Raw genomic sequence first — 23,600 nt, 5'->3', positions numbered from 1 at the left:
ACAGGTACTCCGCTAACTACTTCACTTGCAAGTCAGTCAAAAAACTATCAAATTTCATCGATAGCTATTTCTGGCCATTAATGTATGTTGGTTGCTGTCTGGGAGATTTTAAGTTCATAGGTTCATAGGTAGGTACTAGGCTATTGGCCCGAGGGCAGCCTATATAAGCCTTATAAGCCTTATAAGCCTTTATAAGCCTAGCCAGAGTGTGTCGGCTTTCGCCGCCCCATTGATTAATTAACTGAGCCTCTGTCAAGCAGAGCCAATGAAGTGATCCCAGGGATGTATTTTCTGTTACCCATCCACTCGTCAGGGCTTCTCTTGAAGAGTGTTAGTGAGGGGCTCTGTCTAATGTAGTTAGGAATTTTGCTCCAAAGCATGGGGAGTCTCTGTGACAGGAATCTATACCTCCAGCATGTTCTATTTATTGTTGTGGTGAGGTTTAGCTCACTAGAATGTGTGGCTCGCAGTGACTTGGACTTCTTTAGGTGGAGCATGTCCATCAATTCTGAATTGGACATGGCTTTGTAAGTCAGGCAGAGATCAACTCTGAGTAAGCGATATGCCACTGAGTACAGCCCGAGTTTTTTCAGTCGGGCTGCATAGGACATATGTTTGAGGCCAGTAATCCTCTTGGTGAGGTGCTTTTGTAGTCTTTCAAGCTGTTGGAAGTGTCTTGTGAGGTACATCCCAAATGGGGCATTGTACTCTTTGATGGGTCTGATGAGTGACGAGTAGAGGGGCACTATAGCCTCTTTATTTCTAGATGCGAACCCCTTAGTAATTAGATGGGCCACATAGAAGGATTTCCTAACTACTTTGGCAATATGATTATCAAAGGAGAGATTGCTATCTACCTGGGTCCCCAGATCTCTTATTACCTCTTCTGTATTAAGGGGGCTGCCGCCTATGTGGTAATTTGTGGGTATTTTGTTTTTCCCAACCGGGATAACTATGCATTTTTTGGCATTTAGCTTGAGGCCATGACTTTGACACCAGGAGTCTGTCTCAGTAAGGCCTTTTTGGAGGATGTCCGTGTCAGCCGGAGAGTCAATTATGGCTCCCAGTTTGTAGTCATCGGCGAACTTGGTTAGGCATAGTCCTCCTGTATTTGCCTGTACTTCTGAGAAATATATGCCGAACAGTAGGGGTCCCAGAACTGAGCCTTGCGGGACACCACTTGTGACTGGTTTAGAGTCAGACCTGGAGCCCGCTATTCTTACCGTGTGAGTTCTGTCTGTAAGCCAGTTGGCAACCCCTCTTGTGACGTAGGGGTTTATGTTCAGGCTGGTGAGTTTTTCTATAATACCCGAGTGAGGAATGGTGTCGAACGCCTTGGCGAGATCAAGGTAGGCTGTGTGAACCACCTTTCCCTCATCTATGGCCTTGGTAACTGTCTCGAAGATGTCAACCAGGTTTAGTAGGCATGATCTGCCCTTAACAAAGCTGAACTGGGTTGGGTCAAGTGTTTAGAGGTCCCCAATGTCTTTGTTAATGAGTTCCATGATGATGCGCTCCATAGCCTTGCAGACCAGGCTAGTCAGGTTTATGCGGCAATAGTTACCAGGGTCAGTTGTGGCCCTTCCTTTGTGGAGCAGAATAACCATTGCTGTGCGCCATTCTATGAGCACATAGCCTGTGGAGAGGCTGAGGTTGAACAGCGTGTTTAGGTGGAGGGTTAGTTTGTTCTGTAGTTCATGCAAGACGCAGCCTGGGACACCATCTGGCCCCATTGATGGTGTGTTTCTGGCTTTTGAAAGGGCTGTTTTCACCTGTGCCTCTGTGATTTCCGGGACACTACACTTTTCTGGTATTGCTGTGGGCCCTTTTGAAAGTGAGAGGGAGGTGAAGTTTGCACTGAATCTATCTGCCAGTATGTTGGCAATATCAGTAGGTTCAGTACATTTTGTGCTATTTTGCACTATCTCAGAGCATATCTGCGAGTTGCGAGTTTCATTTTATAGGAAAGCAAGCAGTGTTCCTCACATCAGAATTCCAGATTCTCTCCATGGCTTTCCTCTTGACTGCTGTTAGGCTCTCTATCCTTGTAAAAGGATACCACACCTTCTGTCTCTCAGTATTCAGGGACCTCAACACTGTCTATTAACTGTTAAAGGATCCATCATGGGATCTGCCAGCACACTGGCCATATTCTTTAGGGGTCCAGAAGCATCCCATTGGTTCTTTCGGCTTTATCTTCCATAAGGGTAGCAGTTCCATTACCACTTCCTAATGCTGTAGCCTGGCATCATTCTGTTGTTCTCCCCTCTCTGTCCTACCTCTTTGTACTCTCTCCTTACTTTGTTTATGAAGACTGAATAAATGTATTTGATCAGTAATTCCACTTTTGCCACCATCTAAAATTTCTCTCCCATCTTTTCCTATCCTGGCAAAGTTTGTCCATCCATTCCTTCTTTCAGCTGTGTACATAAATGGTCACTACTCCTCTTCATGATCCATTCTGCTAAATCCATTTCAATCTACACATTTGATGACCTCCTCACCCCACACCACCCCTCTTTTCCACCTCTTATGTATCCTCTCTCACATTCCAGTACTGGAATGCCAGTTACCACTTCTTTTTGCTTTGTTTACTCCTCTTCAGTCCGTTATCAATAGCCCTTAGTATTCTGTATATTGTACCCATTTGCTGTGGTTTATTTAATCTTTAGTTTGTTTCTGGTCTCCTAAATCATGTTTGATCTTCTCTCCCAGCTAAGCATAACCCTCTGTTCTAAAAACCACACGCAATCATCTTTGGCTTTGTATTAGGTCCTTTCTGTCTCACTCTACACCACAGACTGAAATGGTCACTGCTGGCTAACAGCAGCCTCACCCGGACAACCAGAACTTCCTGCCTAGGTTATGAACACATCTAGAATATTAGCCTTTCTCATTCAGTCAGTCACCAGTTGGCTGAGCAAATCATGGTCTAAGACATCAATCAGCTGAGCCTCTGTCTCTAGGCTAGAGCTCAAAACCTCCCAGTCTTCTCCTTGAAATAGCTCTTCTTCCTACCCCACTGGTTACTCATCCTCCTCCGATGGTGTGTCCTGAGGATAATACATTGTATTGATCCATTAGCACTCTCCCTTTCCACAGGGTACTTAACCTCTGTTCTGACCTCACTTCCTAATTTGCCCTTTTCAAGGGCTGATATTCCCCATCCTTCCTAAGCCTCACAATTGATGCCCACCATTAAACAAATTGCTATTCCACTTCCAGTTATCTCTCATCTGTTACTCCTACATGACCTATGCCCAGGTAAATCCATATTCCACCCCTCTTCTCAAAGGGGCTAATGTTTCGACAGTTATAAAATATGAAGGCTACTAAACTCTTGATCTTTGATAGTAGGATTACAAGGGGCTGTTGTGCAACTAGCAAAGTATATAGTTCACATTAGAAAAATGACAGTGTAGTCACCATGACAGAATATCATCTAGTAAAAAAAGCACTGCGTGTATAACAATTCATAACACTCATAAGATCAAGGGTAAGTACTAGGTCAGCTGCCCTTGTGGGACATTTTAAGCCTAGCCAGTTTCCATTTTTAGGCTCAAATTAACCTAAACCATTTGACTAGAGGGTGACCTTACCCATCCCATGGTTGATAATTATGTATTACCCCTAAACAGAATATCTGGGATCATATCATAGATAATTTGAGGGGACCCATTCATGGGATAAACCATTTAGGAGCTGACTCTCTCCACTAGTAGATCAGGGTTCAACCTGTGGTGAATTTTCTGTTTCCTATCCATAGATCCAAGTTGTACTTGAATATGGACAGGGATGAACTTTGTTTTATGTGGATGGGGAATCTGTTCCAGAGGTATAGTATCCTCTGTGTAATATACCTCTCCCTGCAAACCATTCTGTTGATGTTACAGAAGAGGTTTAGATACCCAGATGACATCTGACTTGTTGATGCGCAGTAAATCCATCAGTATTAGGTCAATGGATGCCTTGTACACCAGACACAACTCACCTCTTAGCACTCTGTAGACTTTGAGTTGGTCCATGTAGGATATGTTGTTTAGGCCTTGTATCCTGTTAGTAAGGTATCGTTGTGGATATTCCAGTTGCTGTATGTGTCTGAACAGATACGTGCCAAAGGAAGCATTCTAAATGACTGGCCTAATGACGACTGAGTACAGGGGACAATGACATCCCTAAATCTAACCACAATCCTTTTGTTTATAAGTTGTGTCATATAGAAAGATTTTCTTACAACAATGGACACATGTTGATCAAAAGTTAGGTCACTGACTACATAAGTTCCCCAAATCACAAACAACTTGGGCAGCTCATAGTGGTGTACTGTCAATGTGGGGTAGATAAATTCTCAAATGATACAATAATGCATTTTTGGCATTTAGTTTCAGTCCATGATTTTGGCACCAGTTACTTATTCGAGACAAATCATCTTGCAGGATGGCTAAGTTATATGGAGAGTTAATCATTGTTCCTATCTTGTAGTCATCTGCAATCTTCAGCCAGAGCCCTTTTGTATTGGCTTTTACTTCAGAAAAATAGATGCCAAACATGAGAAGTCCCAGTACAGAACCCTGGAGCACACCACTAGTGACTGGTCTCTTTGTGAAGGTAACATCCCCTATTTTGATTTCCTGCATCCCATCTGTGAGCCAGTTGGAAATCCAGTAGATGATATAAGGATTTATTCCCAGTTTATTTATCTTTTCTACTGTGCCTGAGTGGGGGATTATGTCAAAAGCTTTGGTCAGGTCATGGTATACAGTGTTTACCATTTTGTCTTCATACATCACTTTGGTGACCTCTTCAAAAAAATCCACCAGGTTGAGTAAGCATGACCTTCCCTTGATAAATCCAAACAAAGATAGGTCCAGTGTTTGGAGGTTCCCTATGTCTTGATTGATTAATGTCATGGTACATCTTTCCATGGCTTTGCATATTAGGCTGGTCAAACTTATTGGTCTATAATTGCCCGGGCCTGTGGAAGGTCCTCCTTTCTGCAGGGAATGACTGCAGCTGTTCTCCATTCACTTGATACAAAACCTGTGTGGAGGTAGAGACTGAATAAAGTTGTTACGGGTGTGGTTAAATCATGCTTGATGCTATTTGAGACGCATCTAAGGATATTGTCAGGACACGTCAATGCAGTGTTTTTAGCTTTTGATATCAGTTTTAGGACTTGGTCTTGTGTGATGGCTGGAGGTGAGCCAGTTTCAGGTATATCTTGAGGGACAAACAGACGGGAGACTGGGGTAAAGTTAGAGCTAAATTTATTGGCCAGTAGGTTCACTATAACTTCATAGAGTATGCAACATCAGTCACAATCAGCTCAGCACATTGTTACATTGTGCTTTTGAGATTACAAACATAACTGAAAAATGCCTTGTGAGTCTTTGGCTTGGGTAGCTGTTTTAGAGTCAAACTTCACTTTTGTGGATTTTATTAAAGGAAAGCTCCACCCTAGAACTAAAAAATTCTGTGTTTTTTCACTCTGTCTTTGTTTCCTGACCAATTTAAACACATCAGAATCACTCTGAGTGCTTTATTTGTAATTTTAGTCTGCTTTACTTAGAAGTTATCCAGCTACAGCCAGAAAAGTAATTAAATTGCAGGCCTTTGCTCAGTGTTTTCTTTTGTAGTTCAAGAGGAATTGAGAGTCCCCTCTCCCCACACTACTGCAGAGGTGTTAAAACTGTCACTGCACTGAGAGACCCTTGCAGAATAAACTCCTCTTAGACTGCAAAAGAAAACCCTGAACAAAGGCCTGCAATTTATTTACTTTTCTGGGTGTAGCTGGATAACTTCTAAGTATAGTGTAAAACAAGGTCTGAACCAAACATAAATGAGGGTGATTAGAGACAGAAAAGAAGAAGTCCTTATACAGAAGGTAAAGAAAATAACAGCGACTCAGACAAAAACCATTATATGCAAATGGCAAGGGAATTCAAAACTACTTCCTTATGTCTGGCATGAGTCATACAAAGCATTATGGGAAAGAGAAAGGGTTGAGGGAGAACAAGATCACATTGATACATCAAGCCTCATTGGTAGCCATGTTGTGGAAAACAAGCTAAACTTACAAATAAAGCACTTAGAGTGGGCTTGAAGTGTTAAAATAGGTCAGGAAACAAAGACAGGGTGAAAAAAATGATTTTTTTTTTAGTTCTAGGGTGGAGTTTTCCTTTAAGCTCCTGAGCTCTAACATTCTGGCAATTACTCTTTTTACTTTTGGTTTTCCTTTCACTATAAAGCTTGTTGACATTATGGAGCTACCATGTCAGTTTGATTGTGTGTTTCACCTTCATTTGTCCGTACTGAGTTTAGCTGCATCTACACAGCTGCTTATATGCTGGTAAAGAGTGGTGGTGTACATTTCTGTATATTCAGTGGAATTAACTAGGTTTGTTGGGGATTTAAAGCTTACAATGTATCACTTAAGAGTGGGTAGTTTGTCATAAAGAAATTTCTAAACGTACCCTGGTAAAGGTAAATTTCTAAATGTACTCATTCAGTTTTCAGAATTAGCATATAGTGGGGTAACTTCAAGTAAGGAAGGAAAACAGTGGAAAGTCTTTAAAACTGCAGTACATCACAAACTAGAGTAGTTATATATGGGTGTTGAAAATTGCAGAAGGTCATGAGATAGTGAAATACATAACAGTAGAACTAGGTTTATGGAAAAAAGTATTCAATACAAAACAATGTACAAAGAAGGCAGGGATATGCAAGTTAATGTACCCTTCCTTTAAACACTTTTAGTTTGTTATCAAAAGTATATATGTGGTAGTAATACCTTTCAGGGTATTACTTTCTATGTAGCTGTGACTTGGGAACTTCATGTATCAAATCACTTCCCTCAGTTATCCAGTATGTTACAGTAACACTCTGTAAACATATAGTACTGCTATAACAACACTCTGTGAACATATGAAACTGTTTTTTTTTTTTTTTACATACACACACCACCACCACTGGCAAAATACACATAGTGCTTTTTGGGGAACCTGCAAATGTGACCACTCAAGGTTTGTGAGCTATAGGGAAAACTTGCCCATGTGCAGTGGTCTAAATACTGTGGAGTCTGCCATGACCCATCCTTTAACTTTACTTACCATACAGATATGGATATGGATATACGTATGGTAATGAATTGACTCAAATGTTCTACAATCCCACTACACTGCTTAGTACAGAAGCTAAGAATATTATAGGTAAAAGTATGTGACTGCTCAAGCCAGAGTATATTCTTTCATTGATCATTTTTTGTCAGGGATATACGCATACAATATGCATGTATCTGAAAACAGAATATATAGGGACAGTTTGCTCGTAGGGAGGTATGAACAGCACTTGTCTCACCCAAAGGAAGTCAGGGTGGCTGGCAGTCACATAAAAAGGCTAGTTTTGCTGAAGTCTCTGTTACACAAACTTTTAACTATCACCCCCCCCCCCCCCCACCGCCATGAATCTCACAAGGAGGAATAAATGAATAAATGATATAATCTCTGCTTTTAAAGCAGTTGGGCCATATACAAATTATAACCGACCTTTAGCATCTTGATTACCGTGCCTGCTCTGTGTTCTACATTTTTCAAATCTCTAGTCAATTGGAATACATTGCGGACAGGCAAGGACACGTAGAAGCATCCCCTTTACATAAAGAACTACGTCTTGCAAGTCTGCACAATTGTATCTGCTTTTTATGCCTCATATCATTAGCTAAGGTTTCATTAATGTACAGTAATGTGGATAAATAAGAAATGCTTGGCCACAGTTTAAGGCATTTCAGAATTCCAATTCTCATCTCACAAAAACAAACATAAACAGGCAGGGGACCTACAAATAATGGGCAGTGCCATTTCCTTTGTTGAACAAAGTGTCTCAAAGCCAATGTGACAGCATTATTACAGTCATTTCTTAAATGGCAACCATTTTGCAACTCTTACTGCTACTACACATCACAAATTAATATTTTATGCATGCAAAAAACAATTTGTTGTGTACTGGATACAGCCAACATTCAAAGGAAGCAGTAAGATGGTCAGTAAGTCACATTCTGAAGGGTAGACTTTCAATGTGCTTGAGCTGGAACTGTAAAACATTTTGAAAAATTTGAGTATTATAGTGGTAATAAATGCACACCAACAGAAAATACAATGTTTAGTGTCATACCTTTGTCTTCTGTCCTATTTGGAAGAGTGTCTGGTCTTTCTGGAGGTATTTTTCTAACATCTGTTTTTTTATCTGTTTAAGATTAAAAGGAAAATATTTTCCACTAAATAAAGAAAACATTACTGATTTGCCTGAGTGACAATATTATGAAGCATTAGCAGCTGTGAATTAACACAACCGAGCTGCAATTTACAATTTAAAGTTAACCAAGTGATACAATGAAAAACTTCTACAAAATGTTCACTTCAGTTATTGCCTAAATAGCAGCCTTCTTACTAGCGCATTACAATGACATTTTTAATGTTTAGTTGTACCTCCACTAGTGCCATGGCTGAAAATTAGACAGCCTGGATCAGTTCACTTATACAGTAATCAGATCATTAAATGAAGTAAGGTGACTTCTGTAATGGAAGACTCGTGCAGTATTAAGTTTTTCCATTTTTCAGTCAGGTGACAAAATATTGTCAGCTATTTTAGCCATAACTAGAAGCTGTGAAAAATATGAGCAAAACAATAACTGTGTTTGTTGAAAGACTAAAGGAATAGCCAAGCTGACTGAATACTCCATGTGCGAATCAAGTTTACAGTTAATTTGCCAAAGATCTGATTCTTGAAATGGAGTTATTGTAAAAGAGAATTACTCCATATAGGTTCATAGGTTCATAGGTTGGTACTAGGCTTTCGGCCCTAGGGCCTATACAAGCCTAGCCATAACAATTCCCTGGCTATTTCTTCCCACACAATTTACTTCCCTGGACGCCTGTCTAGCAGGGCGACTGATGTGATCCCCGGGGTGAATTTCCTTCCTCCCATTCAGTCATCAAGGTTCCTTTTGAAGAGGGCCAAAGAGGCACTCTGCTTGACATGTATGGGCAGTCTATTCCAGAGTCTGGGGAGTCTCTGGGTCAGGAACCTATCCCTACAGCATGTTTTGTTTATTGTGATGACAAGATTTAGATCCCTGGAGCGTGTGGCTCTGAGGGATTTGGATTTCTTTAAGTGTAGCATGTCCAACAGCTCTGCGTTTGACATGGCCTTGTATGTTAAGCAGTGACTGCCTCGGAGTAGACGATATGTGACTTGAGTATAGCTGGAGTTTTTTAGGGCACTCAGCATAGGGCATCTGCTTTAGGCCTGTGATTACTTTAGTGAGGTATTTCTGCGGCCTTTCAAGTTGATGCAGATGTCTTGAGAGGTACATACCAAATGGGGCGTTGTATTCTATAATGGGTCTAATGAGGGATGAGTACAGTGGGACAATGACCTCCTTTTTTCTGGATGAAAAGCCCTTGGTGATGAGGTGTGCTACATACAAGGATTTCCTGACTGTTGTGGCAATGTGGTTATTGAAGGTGAGACCACTGTCCACCTGTGTCCCTAAGTCTATTATCACACTTTCTGTGTTTAGTGTACTGCCACCTATGTGATAATTCACGGGTACATGTTTTTTCCCAAAGGGGATAACTATACATTTCTTGGCATTGAGCTTGAGCCCATGGCTCTGGCACCAAACATCTGTTTCTGTAAGGCCCTTTTGTAGAGTATCCACATCATCTGGGGATTCAATAATGGCTCCCAGTTTGCAGTCATCTGCGAACTTTGTTAGCCACAGTCCCTTAGTGTTGGCCTGTACTTCAGAGAAGTAGATGCCAAACAAGAGAGGTCCCAGGACTGAACCCTGAGGTACTCCACTTGTCACTTGTCTGGAGCTGGATTTGGAGTCAGCTACCTTTACAGTGTGGGTTGTGTCAGTAAGCCAGTTGGCAACCCATCGAGTGATGTAGGGATTAATGCCCAGCTTAGTAAGTTTATCTATGATTCCAGAGTGGGGGATGGTGTCAAAGGCCTTGGTGAGGTCCAGATAGGCTGTGTGGACTGCCTTACCCTCGTCCACGGCTCTGGAGACTGATTCAAAGAAGTTAATAAGGTTCAGGAGACAAGATCGGCCCTTAATGAACCCAAACTGGGTGGGGTACAGTGTTTTAAGGTTGCCAATGTCTTTGTTTATAAGGTCCATGATAATACGTTCCATGGCCTTGCAGATCAGGCTCGTCAGACTGATGGGGCGGTAGTTCCCGGGATCCAAGGTGGATCCCCCCTTGTGGAGTGGGATAACTGTAGCTGTGCCCCACTCAGTGGGCACGAAGCCTGAGGTGAGGGTATGATTAAACATGACACTTAGGTGAGATGCCAGTTTATTTTGTAGTTCATGTAGTACACAGCCCGGGATGTCATTTAGTCCCATGGATGCTGTATTCTTAACTTTGGAGAGTGCGTTTTTTACCTGTGTGGCAGTTATTGCCAGAATTTGGCAATCTTCCAGTATTGAGATGGGCCATTTAGGGGGTGAGAGGGGGTGAAGCTGGCACTGAATCGATCTGCCAGGATACTGGCAATATCCTTGGGATCAGTATATTTAATGCCATTCTGTTGTAGCTCAGAGCAGATCTGAGCATTGCCATTTAGATTCTTGACATAGTTATAGAATGCCTTGTGGTTGTCTTTGGAATCTTTGGCAATTTTATTTTTGTAACTAGCTTTGGAGGACTTTATGAGGGATCTCAGCTTCTTACTGAGGCTGGTAAGGGAGTTTTTTGCATCCTGAGATTTTCCTCTTTTCTGTAACAGTTTTTTTCCTTTTGTTGTAAAGTTTGTTTATTGCAGAGGACCACCAGATTGGCTTCCTTTTTTTGGAGGAGAGCATCTTGTTTCTATTTGGGAAGGTACGATTTATGCATGAGTGTATGTGCTCATACAGTGCCTTAGTGTAGGACTCAGTAGTCGAACTTTCAGTTCCCGTCTGCATGGGTGTCATGAAGTTTGTAACTTCTGATTCAGTAGCATGAAGTTGGCCTTGGAGAAGCTTTTTATGGAGGTTTCCTTACTGGGGGGTGGGATGTGAATGTTAAGGGTGATTAGCTTATGGTCTGACCTGACCAACGAGGGGGTGACCATCAGTGTGGAGCATCGATTTCCCATGCTGGTAATGACCAGGTCTAGGATATTCGAGCCCCTGGTAGGACTACGGCTTAGTTGATCCAGGGCATTGGAATTCCAAGAACCGTTGGGCAAAGGTGTTGGTGCATGAGTAGTTTTCCCAGTTAATGGCAGGGTAGTTGAAATGACCCAGTATTAGTGTGTGGTTGCATATTAGTATTTTCCAGTATGTTTGGAAAGGTGTAGTGAGAATCTTGGGGCATGGTGGGGGATCTGTAGCAAGCTACAATTTGGATTGCAGTCTTACCTAGAGTTAGTCACTCCTGGACAATTTCAGATGCGTTGCGTTGGGCAACTAACCTGGTGGTGTGAATATCCTTGGTGAATATGGACACTCCTCCACCTTTAGTGTTTTGATCCTGGTTTGGTAGCCGAAAAGTGTGGTAAGAGTTGTAGCCTGGTATTGCAGGGGTGCTCTCTGCAGCCTTGAACCAGGTCTCAGTTACTGTACAGATATCGATGTTCTCCATTTTTAGGAGTGTCTTGACAGAGTGCATTTTGAGGTTTAGACTTCTAGCACTGAGTAGCATTACCTTCAGATTTTGCATGCCTGTACCTGTTACAGTGGTGGTTTTGTCCTTTGAACTTTGCCTAAAAAAGGCACTATAGGGGTGGCAAGAGCCTTAGCCAGTAGCCTGAATCCCAGGGGCGACAGGTGCAGACCATCCCTGGCAAAGCATCGTGGTCTGTCGATCAGATACTGGATCCCCTTTGAATGACACCAGAAGCTTAATTGTTGAAGTCAATCATTTTGTCCTTATATTGTGGTATCATTCTGGGTGAAGGCAAGATGCTTCTCAGGGCTAGGGTCATACCTGCCTGGGCCACATGATCCAAGAGCTCTTCCATGTCTCTTTTCATGTAGTCCAGGGAGGTATGTCTCAAGTCATTCACTCCAACATGGACAATGACAAAGTCATATTTGTACTTGTTGTGGAGCGACTTGAGTGCATGAGTTATATGGAGTTTCCTAGCACCCAACAGGCAGCTCACTGTAATTTTCTCCTTGTTCAGCCTGGTGAGTGGGACATCAGTGTGCCTGACTATAGAGTTGTCTATGACTAAAGTGTTAGGTACGTTGTCTTGCCTTAGGGGCTGTTGCTGGGTGGCACACTGGTGTTGTGAGCTATGTGACACTTTGGTTGTGATTGGTGTTTGTTTGCGTTTCAGCTTCAGAGGTCCTTGTTGCTTGGGCAGGTTACAGTTAAGGGCCTATGCATATGTGGATTTAGTGTTGCTATGTGTGGGTGTTGGTGGTGTGAGTTTAGAAGGGCTATGTGTTGCTTGAGGTGTAGTGTGGGTGTTAACCCTCTCCTCTTCACTGTCTACCACAATCTTGGGTGGAGAGAACATTGCTTCCAGTTTGGCTATGTAAGTGCATCTCTCACAAGTTGTAGTGTTGGATGGTAGGAGGACAGGGTTGTCTGTGTACATGAGGCAATTGCTGCATTGCCCCAGTATGCCCAGATTCATCAGGTGGACAGGAGAAATCAATGGAAGCTGACCCTTGGACAAGCCTGGTTTGGTGCTTTTTTTTTTTTAAGTACAGGAGCTGTTTTCCCTTACCTTAGCAAGGTACTTTGCAGTTATAGGCTGTTTAGTGCCTAGGATTAATTTCTCCTTATTAATAAGGAGAGTTGAGTGCTTGTATCAGTTTAAGGCTTCCTACTGCTTTTCAGCAGGTATTAGAGCAAGTGCTAGTCACAGGGGTGCTTAAAGGTAAGATGAAAAAAATGGTTTATCCTAAACACTGTAGTGTGCACTAGAGAAGTTAGATGTGAAATTAGGTAACTTAAGTTTTACCTGTCTAAAAAGTAAAGTTTTAGTGGAGAGTCACTGTCAATTAAATTAAATTCATAAAGGATAGGTGTGGAGGATATACAATCCCTCCGCACGCTTGTAGGGGCAATGCCTACAGTTCCAGTAATTGACTAAACTGACTTTTTGCACTTTTTTCAACAGAAGTCCACCTGATGGCTTTATCTGCAAACAGGTGGAAACCAGAAGTCTACTAAGCAGTATCAAAGCAACAATCTACAACATAAAGGTACAATAAAAGCAAACAGAAATGTGAATATTTTCTTAAAATGCTGTAGTCATTAATATTTAATTTCCCTCTGACAGTAAAATGCATGTTCTCCATTTACAGCATGATGGTTACCTTGCATGGGTTTGGCAGATGGTGCTGATGGAGGTGGTGGTTTCTTGGGTCTCTGAAAAATAAAACCAGCAATTACTAACAAGCAGTAGTTACTGGGAGGATAATCACCAACTTACAACAAAAGTAATGGTCTTCGAGTTACTAATAAGCACAAACATTGTTACTGACCTGAAAACAAACCAGGCCTTACTGAAAGTGTTATAAGTTCGCAGTAATTAATGCCAATGAGCGACAAACCCAGTTTCCTGTAACTTTCTAATATTGGCCAGCCCCAAAAGTGAAAAAAAAATCACATACGCTATCCTTAGCATCTTATACTTTGCAATAATCATATATGTATGTATATGGATGTGTGCAAATATATATATATACATATATATATATATATATATATATATATATATATATATATATATATATATTCACTTCAGAATCTCAAAATTCCGAAACATCGAATCTCATATGATAGAAACCATATGATCGATGTTTTGGAATATTGAAATTCCGAAACAACCCCCCCCCCCCAAAAAAAAAATAGTTAACTGTTTCTGCAGGGGGTAAGCCCCCTTGCACCCCCCACACCCCCGCTTCTTAAATAATCCTACTCCGAGATCGCACTACAGTGAGAAAAAGTGAAATCTGCCATTCCGTGTTCTATGCAGATCTCCATTCAGAATTTCAAAATTCTAAAAATTCGATCATATGGTCTCAACCATATGAAATTAGAGATTTCAGGATTTTGAAATTTCAGGATTTTGGGCTTTCAGGATTCTGTAGCGCTCCTATATGTATATGTGTATATATATATATATATATATATATATATATATATATATATATATATATATATATATATATATATATATATATATATATATATATGTGTGTGTGTGTGTGTGTGTGTATTTAATTTATTTATCTAAGTCTGTTTATAGGAGTAGTACACTGATCACAATAGTGTATTTGCAGGCGCACTTCAGGAGAAAAAGATAATAAAACTGAACTAATTCACACATATGGAGTAATCACAGAAAATATTAAGTCCAACTGACAATTCAAACAATGAGCAAATATTATTAACTAAGGAGAAAGCAAATATGGGTTAATTTTAGTAGTAAATATTGGAGGTAAGCAGCAGATGAGAACAGAAGTAAAAGTGATGTAGGTGAGGGGGGAGTTAGGTGACGTTTTCAAAATGGAAAAGCACTTGCTTTTCCTGTTCTGGAAGTTATCCAGATCCTATACACCCAAAAGAACACTAAACAATAGAAAAAAAGGCATTCTGAAAGCTCAGCTGCGATATGAAGGTCTTATGGTAAGCGATGTCTCTTCTAAAATCTTGCATTATCAACATGTACTATCAAGGATAATCTGAAAGGTCATCCTACTGTCCCTAAAAGAAACTTCAACATGAAAAAGGTCATGTTGTCTCCCAGTAAAAGAACAATCAGACTTAGGCTTCAGAGACTGCTCCATATATAGCTATTTTTTAGTTTTTGGGGATATGTTTCAGAGATATTCAGTAGTATATCTCTCAAAGTGTGATAACAAGTAGACCTTCCCGCACAGAAACACAGAATAAGGACTTTGCACAAGGATAAGAAAGCATTCAAATCAGTGCACAAGGATAAGAAAGCATTCAAATCAGTGCACAAGGATAAGAAAGCATTCAAATCAGTGCACAAGGATAAGAAGCATTCAAATCAGTGCACAAGGATAAGAAATCATTCAAATCAGTGCACAAGGATAAGAAAGCATTCATATCAGTGCACAAGGATAAGAAGCATTCAAATCAGTGCACAAGGATAAGAAAGCATTCAAATCAGTGCACAAGGATAAGAAAGCATTCAAATCAGTGCAGCTGTATGCAGAGCAAAACTGAACTGATATCTTTGTGTCACATTATTAAATCTGATGCACAGAAAAAAACTACTGTATGTGCAAAATTACTAATGAACATGTGCAAGGTTCATAGGTTCATAGGTTCATAGGTTGGTACTAGGCTATCAGCCCTAGGGCCTATACAAGCCTAGCCATAACAATCCCCTGGCTATTTCTTCCCACATTATTTACTTTCCTGGACCCCTGTCTAGCAGGGCGACTGACGTGATCCCTGGGGTGAATTTCCTTTCTCCCATCCAATCGTCAAGGTTCCTCTTGAAGAGGTCCAAAGAGGCACTCTGCTTGACATGTATGGGCAATCTATTCCAGAGTCTGGGGAGTCTCTGGGTCAGGAACCTATCCCTCCAGCATGTTTTGTTTATTGTGATGACAAGGTTTAGATCCCTGGAGCGTGTAGCTCTGAGGGACTGGGATTTCTTTAAGTGTAGCATGTCCAACAGCTCTGGGTTTGACATGGCCTTGTATGTTAAGCAGAGATCGCCTCTGAATAGATGATACGCGACAGAGTATAGCTGGAGTTTTTTAAGGTGGTCAGCATAGGGCATCTGCTTTAGGCCTGTGATTCTTTTAGTGAGGTATTTCTGAGGCCTTTCCAGTTGTTGCAGATGTCTTGAGAGGTACATACCAAATGGGGCGTTGTATTCTATAATGGGTCTAATGAGGGATGAGTACAGTGGGACAATGACCTCCTTTTTTCTGGATGAAAAGCCCTTCGTAATGAGGTGTGCCACATAGAAGGATTTCCTGACTGTTGTGGCGATGTGGTTATCGAAGGTGAGACCACTGTCCACCTGTGTCCCTAAGTCTCTTATCACACTTTCTGTGTTTAGTGTACTGCCACCTATATGGTAATTCATGGATACATGTTTTTTCCCAAAGGGGATAACAATACATTTCTTGGCATTGAGCTTGAGCCCATGGCTCTGGCACCAAGCATCTGTTTCTGTAAGGCCCTGTTGTAGAGTATCCACATAATTTGGGGATTCAATAATGGCTCCCAGTTTGCAGTCATCTGCAAACTTTGTTAGCCAGAGTCCCTTAGTGTTGACCTGTACTTCAGAGAAGTAGATGCCAAACAAGAGCGCCCCAGGACTGAACCCTGAGGTACTCCACTTGTCACTTGTCTGGAGCTGGATTTGGAGTCGGCTACTTTTACAGTGTGGGTTCTATCAGTAAGCCATTTAGCAACCCATTGGGTGACATAGGGATTAATACCCAACTTAGTAAGTTTATCTATGATTCCAGAGTGGGGGATGGTGTCAAAGGCCTTGGCAAGGTCTAGATAGGCTGTATGGACCACCTTACCCTTGTCCATGGCTCTGGAGACTGATTCAAAGAAGTCAATCAGGTTCAGGAGACAAGATCGGCCCTTCACAAACCCAAACTGGGTGGGGTCCAGTGTTTGAAGGTTGCCAATGTCTTTGTTTATAAGTTCCATGATAATACGCTCCAAGGCCTTGCAGATAAGGCTTGTCAGACTGATGGGACGGTAGTTTCCGGGATCCAAGGTGGATCCCCCCTTGTGGATTGGGATAACTGTAGCTCTGCGCCACTCAGTGGGCACGAAACCTGAGGTGAGGCTATGATTAAACATGACACTTAGGTGAGGTGCCAGTTCATATTGTAGTTCATGTAGTACACAGCCCGGGATGTCATCTGGTCCCATGGATGCTGTATTCTTGGCTTTAGAGAGTGCGTTTTGTACCTGTCTAGCCTTTATTACTGGAATTTGGCAATCTTCCGGTATTGAGATGGGCCATTTAGGGGGTGAGAGGGGGGTGAAGTTGGCACTGAATCGATCTGCCAGGATATTGGCAATATCCTTTGAATCAGTATATTTATTGCCATTCTGTTTTAGCTCAGAGCAGATCTGAGCATTGCCATTTAGATTCTTGACATAGTTATAGAATGCTTTGTGGTTGTCTTTGGAATCTTTGGCAATTTTATTTTCATAACTAGATTTGGAGGATTTTATGAGGCATCTCAGTTTCTTACTGAGGCTAGTAAGGGAGTTTTTTGCATCCTGGGATTTTCCTCTTTTCTGCAAAAGTTTCTTCCTTCCACATGCAACAGCTAATCCACAGTGTTGTTGCCATCTCTGATTCATTCCAACCCTAGGCGTACTGAACCACCACCTCCAAAAACAAATGCCCAAAGAACTATCTATTGGCTTAGTTGGGTGGCTTGACCCATAAAAGTCTTTTCTGAAAATCATTTCTGAATCATACTCCCCTGCCGTTTTGTGCAAGACACTCTGTGTGATGTTGCATACTCAGTGCCGCTCGCCTGGTCAGGATAAAAGAGACAAACTGTTGTGGGTTCAGTTCAAGCAGCTTTACTGCACACAAACACATTAGGAATGATGCTTTGTAACTTAAACTTAAATAAACTTATAAACAGACTGACTACCACACTCATACATGTCAACATTCTGGCTGTTCTCTCAAAATGGCACTGCTGCCTGCACGTGCTCACTATTTATACGCAAGTGCTTACATCTGGAAATGCTTCTTAAAGTTACATACACATGCACTGTTCTACATCCTCTCTCTTTGAGAAATAGATCATACATCAAATGACAATATTTAATGACATGCAATTATACAGAAATGATTTTTTGACATTCAATTATACAAAGCAACACACATATAAAACAATCATGTCCAGATTGCTGTGTATTTTAGGGTCTATATCAGTCCGTCGAAACGGCTGATGATCGAACACCAGATGTTCGAACTGTGAAGTTTAAACACTGATTATCGTGAAGCCACGGAACACTGAATTCTTTCCCAGGGAAAGAATTCAGTGGGCTGTTTCTGTGGCTTCTCGATTATCAGGACTGTGGTAGGAAGTTACAGGTCGGGTTAAGGTAAGTGTGCGATTGTGTGGACGTTAGGGTTAGGGCATGGGTTAGCTGAGCTAGGGTTAGGGCGCGGATGAGGTGGGTGTGCGATAGTGACAAACATTAGGGTTAGGGCAGGATGGGTGAGTTAAGGTTAGGGCGCGCGTCAGGTGAGTGTGCGATAGTGATGGACCTTAAGGTTAGGGTTTGGGTTAAGGTAAGTGGATAGATAGTAGTGCATGTACAGTTTAGTGTAGGGTTAGATGTAGGATTTTAATTGTATGTGTGTGGATTGCTGTTTTTTTGGTGTGCTTGTGTTGTGTGCGTGTTTCTTGGAACAGCAATTTTTTTCCCTAGGAAAAAAAAAAATCGCTGTTCTAAGACTTCAATGTTTTTGCACTTTGTGGTTAGAAGTTCGAACATATGGTGTTCGAACTTCAGCCATTTCAGTGAACTGATATAGACTCTGTATTTTACACTAGGTCTAGAAATACGACCTGATCCTGCAACATAAAATAATTGGATCTAGCAATGGGGACTGTCTTCAAGGAATGTTCAACTTCGGGGACATCTGGGATATCATCAGACACAGGAATGGATACTGAGACATGTTTTTCGGTATGAACATTGTCAGGGTTGCTCTGGGCCCTGAGATCTAGAGTCTGTATCACAGGTATGATGCTGCGATATCATTTCTGACACAGGAAGAAGATACCTGTTGTTTTTCTTGCATTCTATACCCTTAGATTCCACAAAGTAGGATCTCGGATCAGCACATCTACTTCTCACTTGACCAATTCGAACAAAGCCTTTCGTTGTTTGCATCCTCATTGTCTCTCCTTTCATTGGATCAAGAAATCAGCTCATTTTATCATAGTTGGACTTCTGAAAGGAACTCTTCTTAAAAAGTTGGGCTTTGATTGTGTTGTTGTTTTTAGCATTAGCCACCAACAAACTAGAACTGATAGGCAATGTTGTCCTGGTTTGCCCAGATAGAAGTCTCTGAGCAGGTGAGCCAAGTAGGTTGTCACGGGGTATATTTCTGAGATTAAGCAAATTCGAGAAGACATTGGTATTGTCATGCTTTGACCTCTCTAGTAATTGCTTTACACTCTGTACTGCATGTTCAGCAAGGTTGTTTGACTGTGGGTCTTCTGGACTACTAGTAACATGGATAAAGCCCTACTCGCTTGCAAATTTCTGAAACAATTGACTGGTATACTGGGTACTGTTGTCAGAAATAACTTTGTGTGGACTACCATGGACTGAGAAATGATGTTTCATCTTAGTAATAACAGCACTGGATGTTAGGTTAGGTAGCAAATCGATCTCAAACCACTTCAAATAAGAGTCTACCAACACTAAGTAATGCTGATTGTTCCACTCAAATATGTCAGTGACTACTGCTGACCAAGGTAGTTTGAGAATCTGGCTTAGGTAAAGTGTCTCTTTTTGCAAATGCAGTTTAGTATTGTTGCATACTGAACAAGAAGAAAGCACTTCATCAATGTCCTTTGATAGAGAATGTCAAAATACTAGTCCTCTCACTCTTCTATTGGCAGAATTGAAACCTGGGTGGCCATGATCCAAAATCTGGATGTATTCACATTGTAAGGAAGTAGGAACAATAACTATGTGACACTTGAAAAGGATACCATCTTCCATCAGCATCTCATCTCTGTATGAAAAATAAGGTTGTACTTCTGGCGGTACACAGGATTGCTTTGATGGCCATCCAACATTGATGAAGTGGTTGAGCTTTTGCAAAATTGGATCAGTCTTTGTATGATCTCTTAGCTCATCAAGTCTTGTGGTAGAAAAATGATGCACTTCCATGACATCAACGTCAAAACTCTCTGCATCAAGCTGTTCTGTGGTATTTCTTGGCAATCTGGATAAGGTATCAGCCAGATAAAGAAGGTTGCCTTTTGTATAGACCATGTTGAAATTGTACTTTTGTAATCTAAGCATCATTTGTTTCAGTCTTACTAGACTGGTATGCATAGGCTTCTTTAAAATAGTGACTAGAGGCAGATGATCAGTTTATATTTGGATAGCTCGGCCATAGATATAATCGTGGAACCTTGAACATGCGAACGCAATTGCCAAAAGTTCCTTCTCAGTTTGAGTATACTGCATCTCAGTTTGGGTAAGAGTTCTAGATGCATATACCTGGGGATATATAAATGACAGTTGCTCTGTTACTAACTTACTGAAATCAAGGTCGATGCAAGTTTGATATACTACATAGGTGATGTATTTTAACACGTTTTTTTATTGGATTTACATTATTTAAGAATTTTTAACCATATTTAATATATGCAGCCTGTTGCTATACCATTAAAAAGGGGATTGACACATTGTTTAATTAACTATGTAATTCAATTAAACAATGATATATAAGGGAACTAATGGAAATGTGAATTTGACTCTGATGATACTTTAATGTAAATAGGTGAATGCGCTAAGTTGTTTTTTTTTTTTTTTTTTATTTAATAAAGTGTACTTCCATGGAGGTCTGGGCATTGTGGTGACTTCTCTGGAACTTGGATGCTTTACTATTTATAATTTATATACTTCCCTAAACAGAAGACATTTAGAGAAGATGTCTCAATCATCTATATTTTCTGATTATATTCAGCTGCTTTTCATTCTCTCAAGTTCAAAAGAACAATACGGCTCCCTTGAGGACTGCCTAAATAACATCAACAACTTTAAGTATCAAAGTCATCTAAAACAAATCCAACTCTATGTCATACTGGGCTAAAGGTATGACTGTTTCATAGTCAATCCAAGTACCTGTAGGAGTTGGCTTGAGAAGACAGGAGTGAGAAGTAACTACTGGTTGGCTCATCCTGGGGGAAGGGAGGTAGCTCTTGCTTACCAGTAGGCTGACATCTAGTGGAAGCTGTGTAGCTCTGTGGAAGATGAGCCTGTACTCCCAGAATGCACCTCCCCCAGGTAGCCAAGGGGAATTTAGCATGTACAGTCATGCTTCAACTTGGGAGACAAAAATAGCAGAGGAATGACAACCTGAAATTGCTGTTGAAGAATGACAACTACCACCAAACAAACAGGAACTTTTTTCCATGCTTCTTGCGAATATTGTAGACTTGTTAATCATGGTAACTGTCTGTTTTTGCACATCAGTAAATTCCCTGGGTAAATATACAGCATTACAATTGCATTTTGTATACTGTAGTTTATGTAGCCACTTACTGCAAATGTGAAGGTTTCTATTTGGTTATACCACTATAAAGCTCTTGCAACAGATACATAAATATGCATATGTACTCAACACAAAGACTGGCTAATGCTTTTTACAAACATTACTTTCAGTATATGAATTTTACAATGTGCACATTATTAGTTGTTGATTACTTAGAGTGCAATGGAGAGGAGGCAACCTTAGTAAGCTACAAAAGAATGTATTGGAGTGGTAAATGAAACTGAATTCTAGCCATCAACCATGTATTTGTGTCATAATCGGTATTAAAATTAATGGTCCTCAGGTGATTTGTTTGCTAAGCAATACTTAATTAACTTACACAGCTTAAGCTGCTTAAAAGCTACTTTTAGTGGGTTTAACTGCATACCTGTTTGCAAGATGATTTTTAATGCACCGTGTTAAAGGAAGTGATGTTTTTAATATTTTAGACTACACAATTTTTTGTGAAATAACAACTTGAGGTTTTATAAACATTTTTTCATTGGTTGCTGTTTAGAATGTGAAAATTTTTGTACTTCTGGATCACACTATTGAAAGTCTCAGATATAGATGTTTATTTTGGAGTATCTTTTTTGCAAAACATTGGTCATTCATCACAAAGGTTGGAGTTATATGGGCAGATGAGCCAATAAGTAAATAAATAGAACAGTGCCCATGGCATAGCAGCAGACAGGCTTCACTCCAGTTCTGCAGAGACATCTGATTCCAGTCTTACTGAAGTGCAAGATCGAGAAAACTTTTCTTACGTAGTAGCTGGGAGGCCTGGAATACTGTCCACACTAACTTAGAGATGCTATGCCTGGTGGGGGGGGGGGGGTCAAAACTTTCTTCTGCTTAAAATAAAGAGGGAATAAAGTGTTTCTGCATTACAGATTCCCTTAAGATCACAGAAGAGAATTCTGAGTACCTTTCTAACAGATATCAAAGAAAGCATGAACACAGAAAGCAATGAGTCAACAATGGCCACCTGAAAGGCTTTCTTGTAAAAGTATGAACACAGAAAGCAATGAGTCAACAAAGGTCACCTGAAAGGCCTTCTTGTAAAAGCATGAACACAGAAAGCAATGAGTCAACAAAGGCCACCTGAAAGGCCTTCTTGTAAAATCATTAACACAGAAAGCAATGAGTCAACAAAGATCACCAGAAAGGTCTTCTTGTAAAACCATGAACACAGAAAACAATGAGTCAACAAAGGCCACCTGAAAGACCTTCTTGTAAAAGCATTAACACAGAAAGCAATGAGTCAACAAAGGCCACCTGAAAGGCCTTCTTGTAAAAGCATGAACACAGAAGGAAATGAGTCAACAAAGGCCACCTGAAAGGCCTTCTTGTAAAAGCATGAACGCAGAAAGCAATGAGTCAACAAAGGCCACCTGAAAGGCCTTCTTGTAAAAGCGTGAACACAGAAAGCAATGATTCAACAAAGGCCACCTGAAAGGCCTTCTTGTAAAAGCATGAACACAGAAAGCAATGAGTCAACAAAGGCCACCTGAAAGGCCTTCTTGTAAAAGCATGAACGCAGAAAGCAATGAGTCAACAAAGGCCACCTGAAAGGCCTTCTTGTAAAAGCGTGAACACAGAAAGCAATGATTCAACAAAGGCCACCTGAAAGGCCTTCTTGTAAAAGCGTGAACACAGAAAGCAATGAGTCAACAAAGGCCACCTGAAAGGCCTTCTTGTAAAAGCGTGAACACAGAAAGCAATGAGTCAACAAAGGCCACCTGAAAGGCCTTCTGTAAAAGCATGAACACAGAAAGCAATGAGTCAACAGAAGCCACCTGAAATGCCTTCTTGTATCCTATCATAACTGTAATGTAGCACTCCTGGCAAATATAAAAGTCTAGCATCTCATGGCGATTAACTGTGTGCCGTGAATACAGAGCTGATACAATTACCATTGGACGTCATCTTCCTACTCCTGGGAAAGATAACTGCCAATAAAGACGCATTTCTACAGAAATCTGTAAAAACTGCTCCAACCTCCAAATGCCACTAAACCAAGCAAAAAGGAAAGCGACGACAACTGCAGGTAGAAGAAGATCCTCCAAGTTTATTAACACACAGAAGCACGAAATAATCCACAGAATGAACGCCTTGACAGTTACAGCGTTTTCGTCCAAATAGACTTCATCAGATAAAATCACCTTTTCCTTAAACAAGTATATATATAGAACCATTAAAAATTGCACCAATCATATATCGGTCCACATTTAAAACGTACAAATCAACCTACAAGCTACTAAATAAATAATTAATTCGTCACTTCCTGTTTCCATAAAAATTGATTCTTAGTTATATTT

General features: G+C 40.8%; 1 protein-coding gene across 8 annotated transcripts in view; it reads right to left on the bottom strand.

The window, feature by feature from the left end:
• Nucleotides 1-23,600, bottom strand: part of SH3KBP1 (SH3 domain containing kinase binding protein 1) — a 1,961,420-nt gene that overhangs the window by 243,925 nt on the left and 1,693,895 nt on the right. For all 8 annotated transcript variants that reach the window (XM_044072267.1, XM_044072266.1, XM_044072264.1 and 5 more), the window contains 2 exons: nucleotides 13,328-13,379; nucleotides 8,170-8,241 (listed from right to left, as the gene is read on the bottom strand). In XM_044072267.1, the coding sequence (XP_043928202.1) occupies nucleotides 8,170-8,241; nucleotides 13,328-13,379 (124 nt within the window). The remainder of the gene's footprint in view (nucleotides 1-8,169; nucleotides 8,242-13,327; nucleotides 13,380-23,600) is intronic.

This window comes from Protopterus annectens, chromosome 5.part0 (assembly GCF_019279795.1).
Source record: "Protopterus annectens isolate FY-2018-M chromosome 5.part0, PAN1.0, whole genome shotgun sequence".
NCBI lineage: Eukaryota > Metazoa > Chordata > Ceratodontiformes > Protopteridae > Protopterus > Protopterus annectens.
This window is presented reverse-complemented; position numbering and strand designations above follow the sequence as displayed.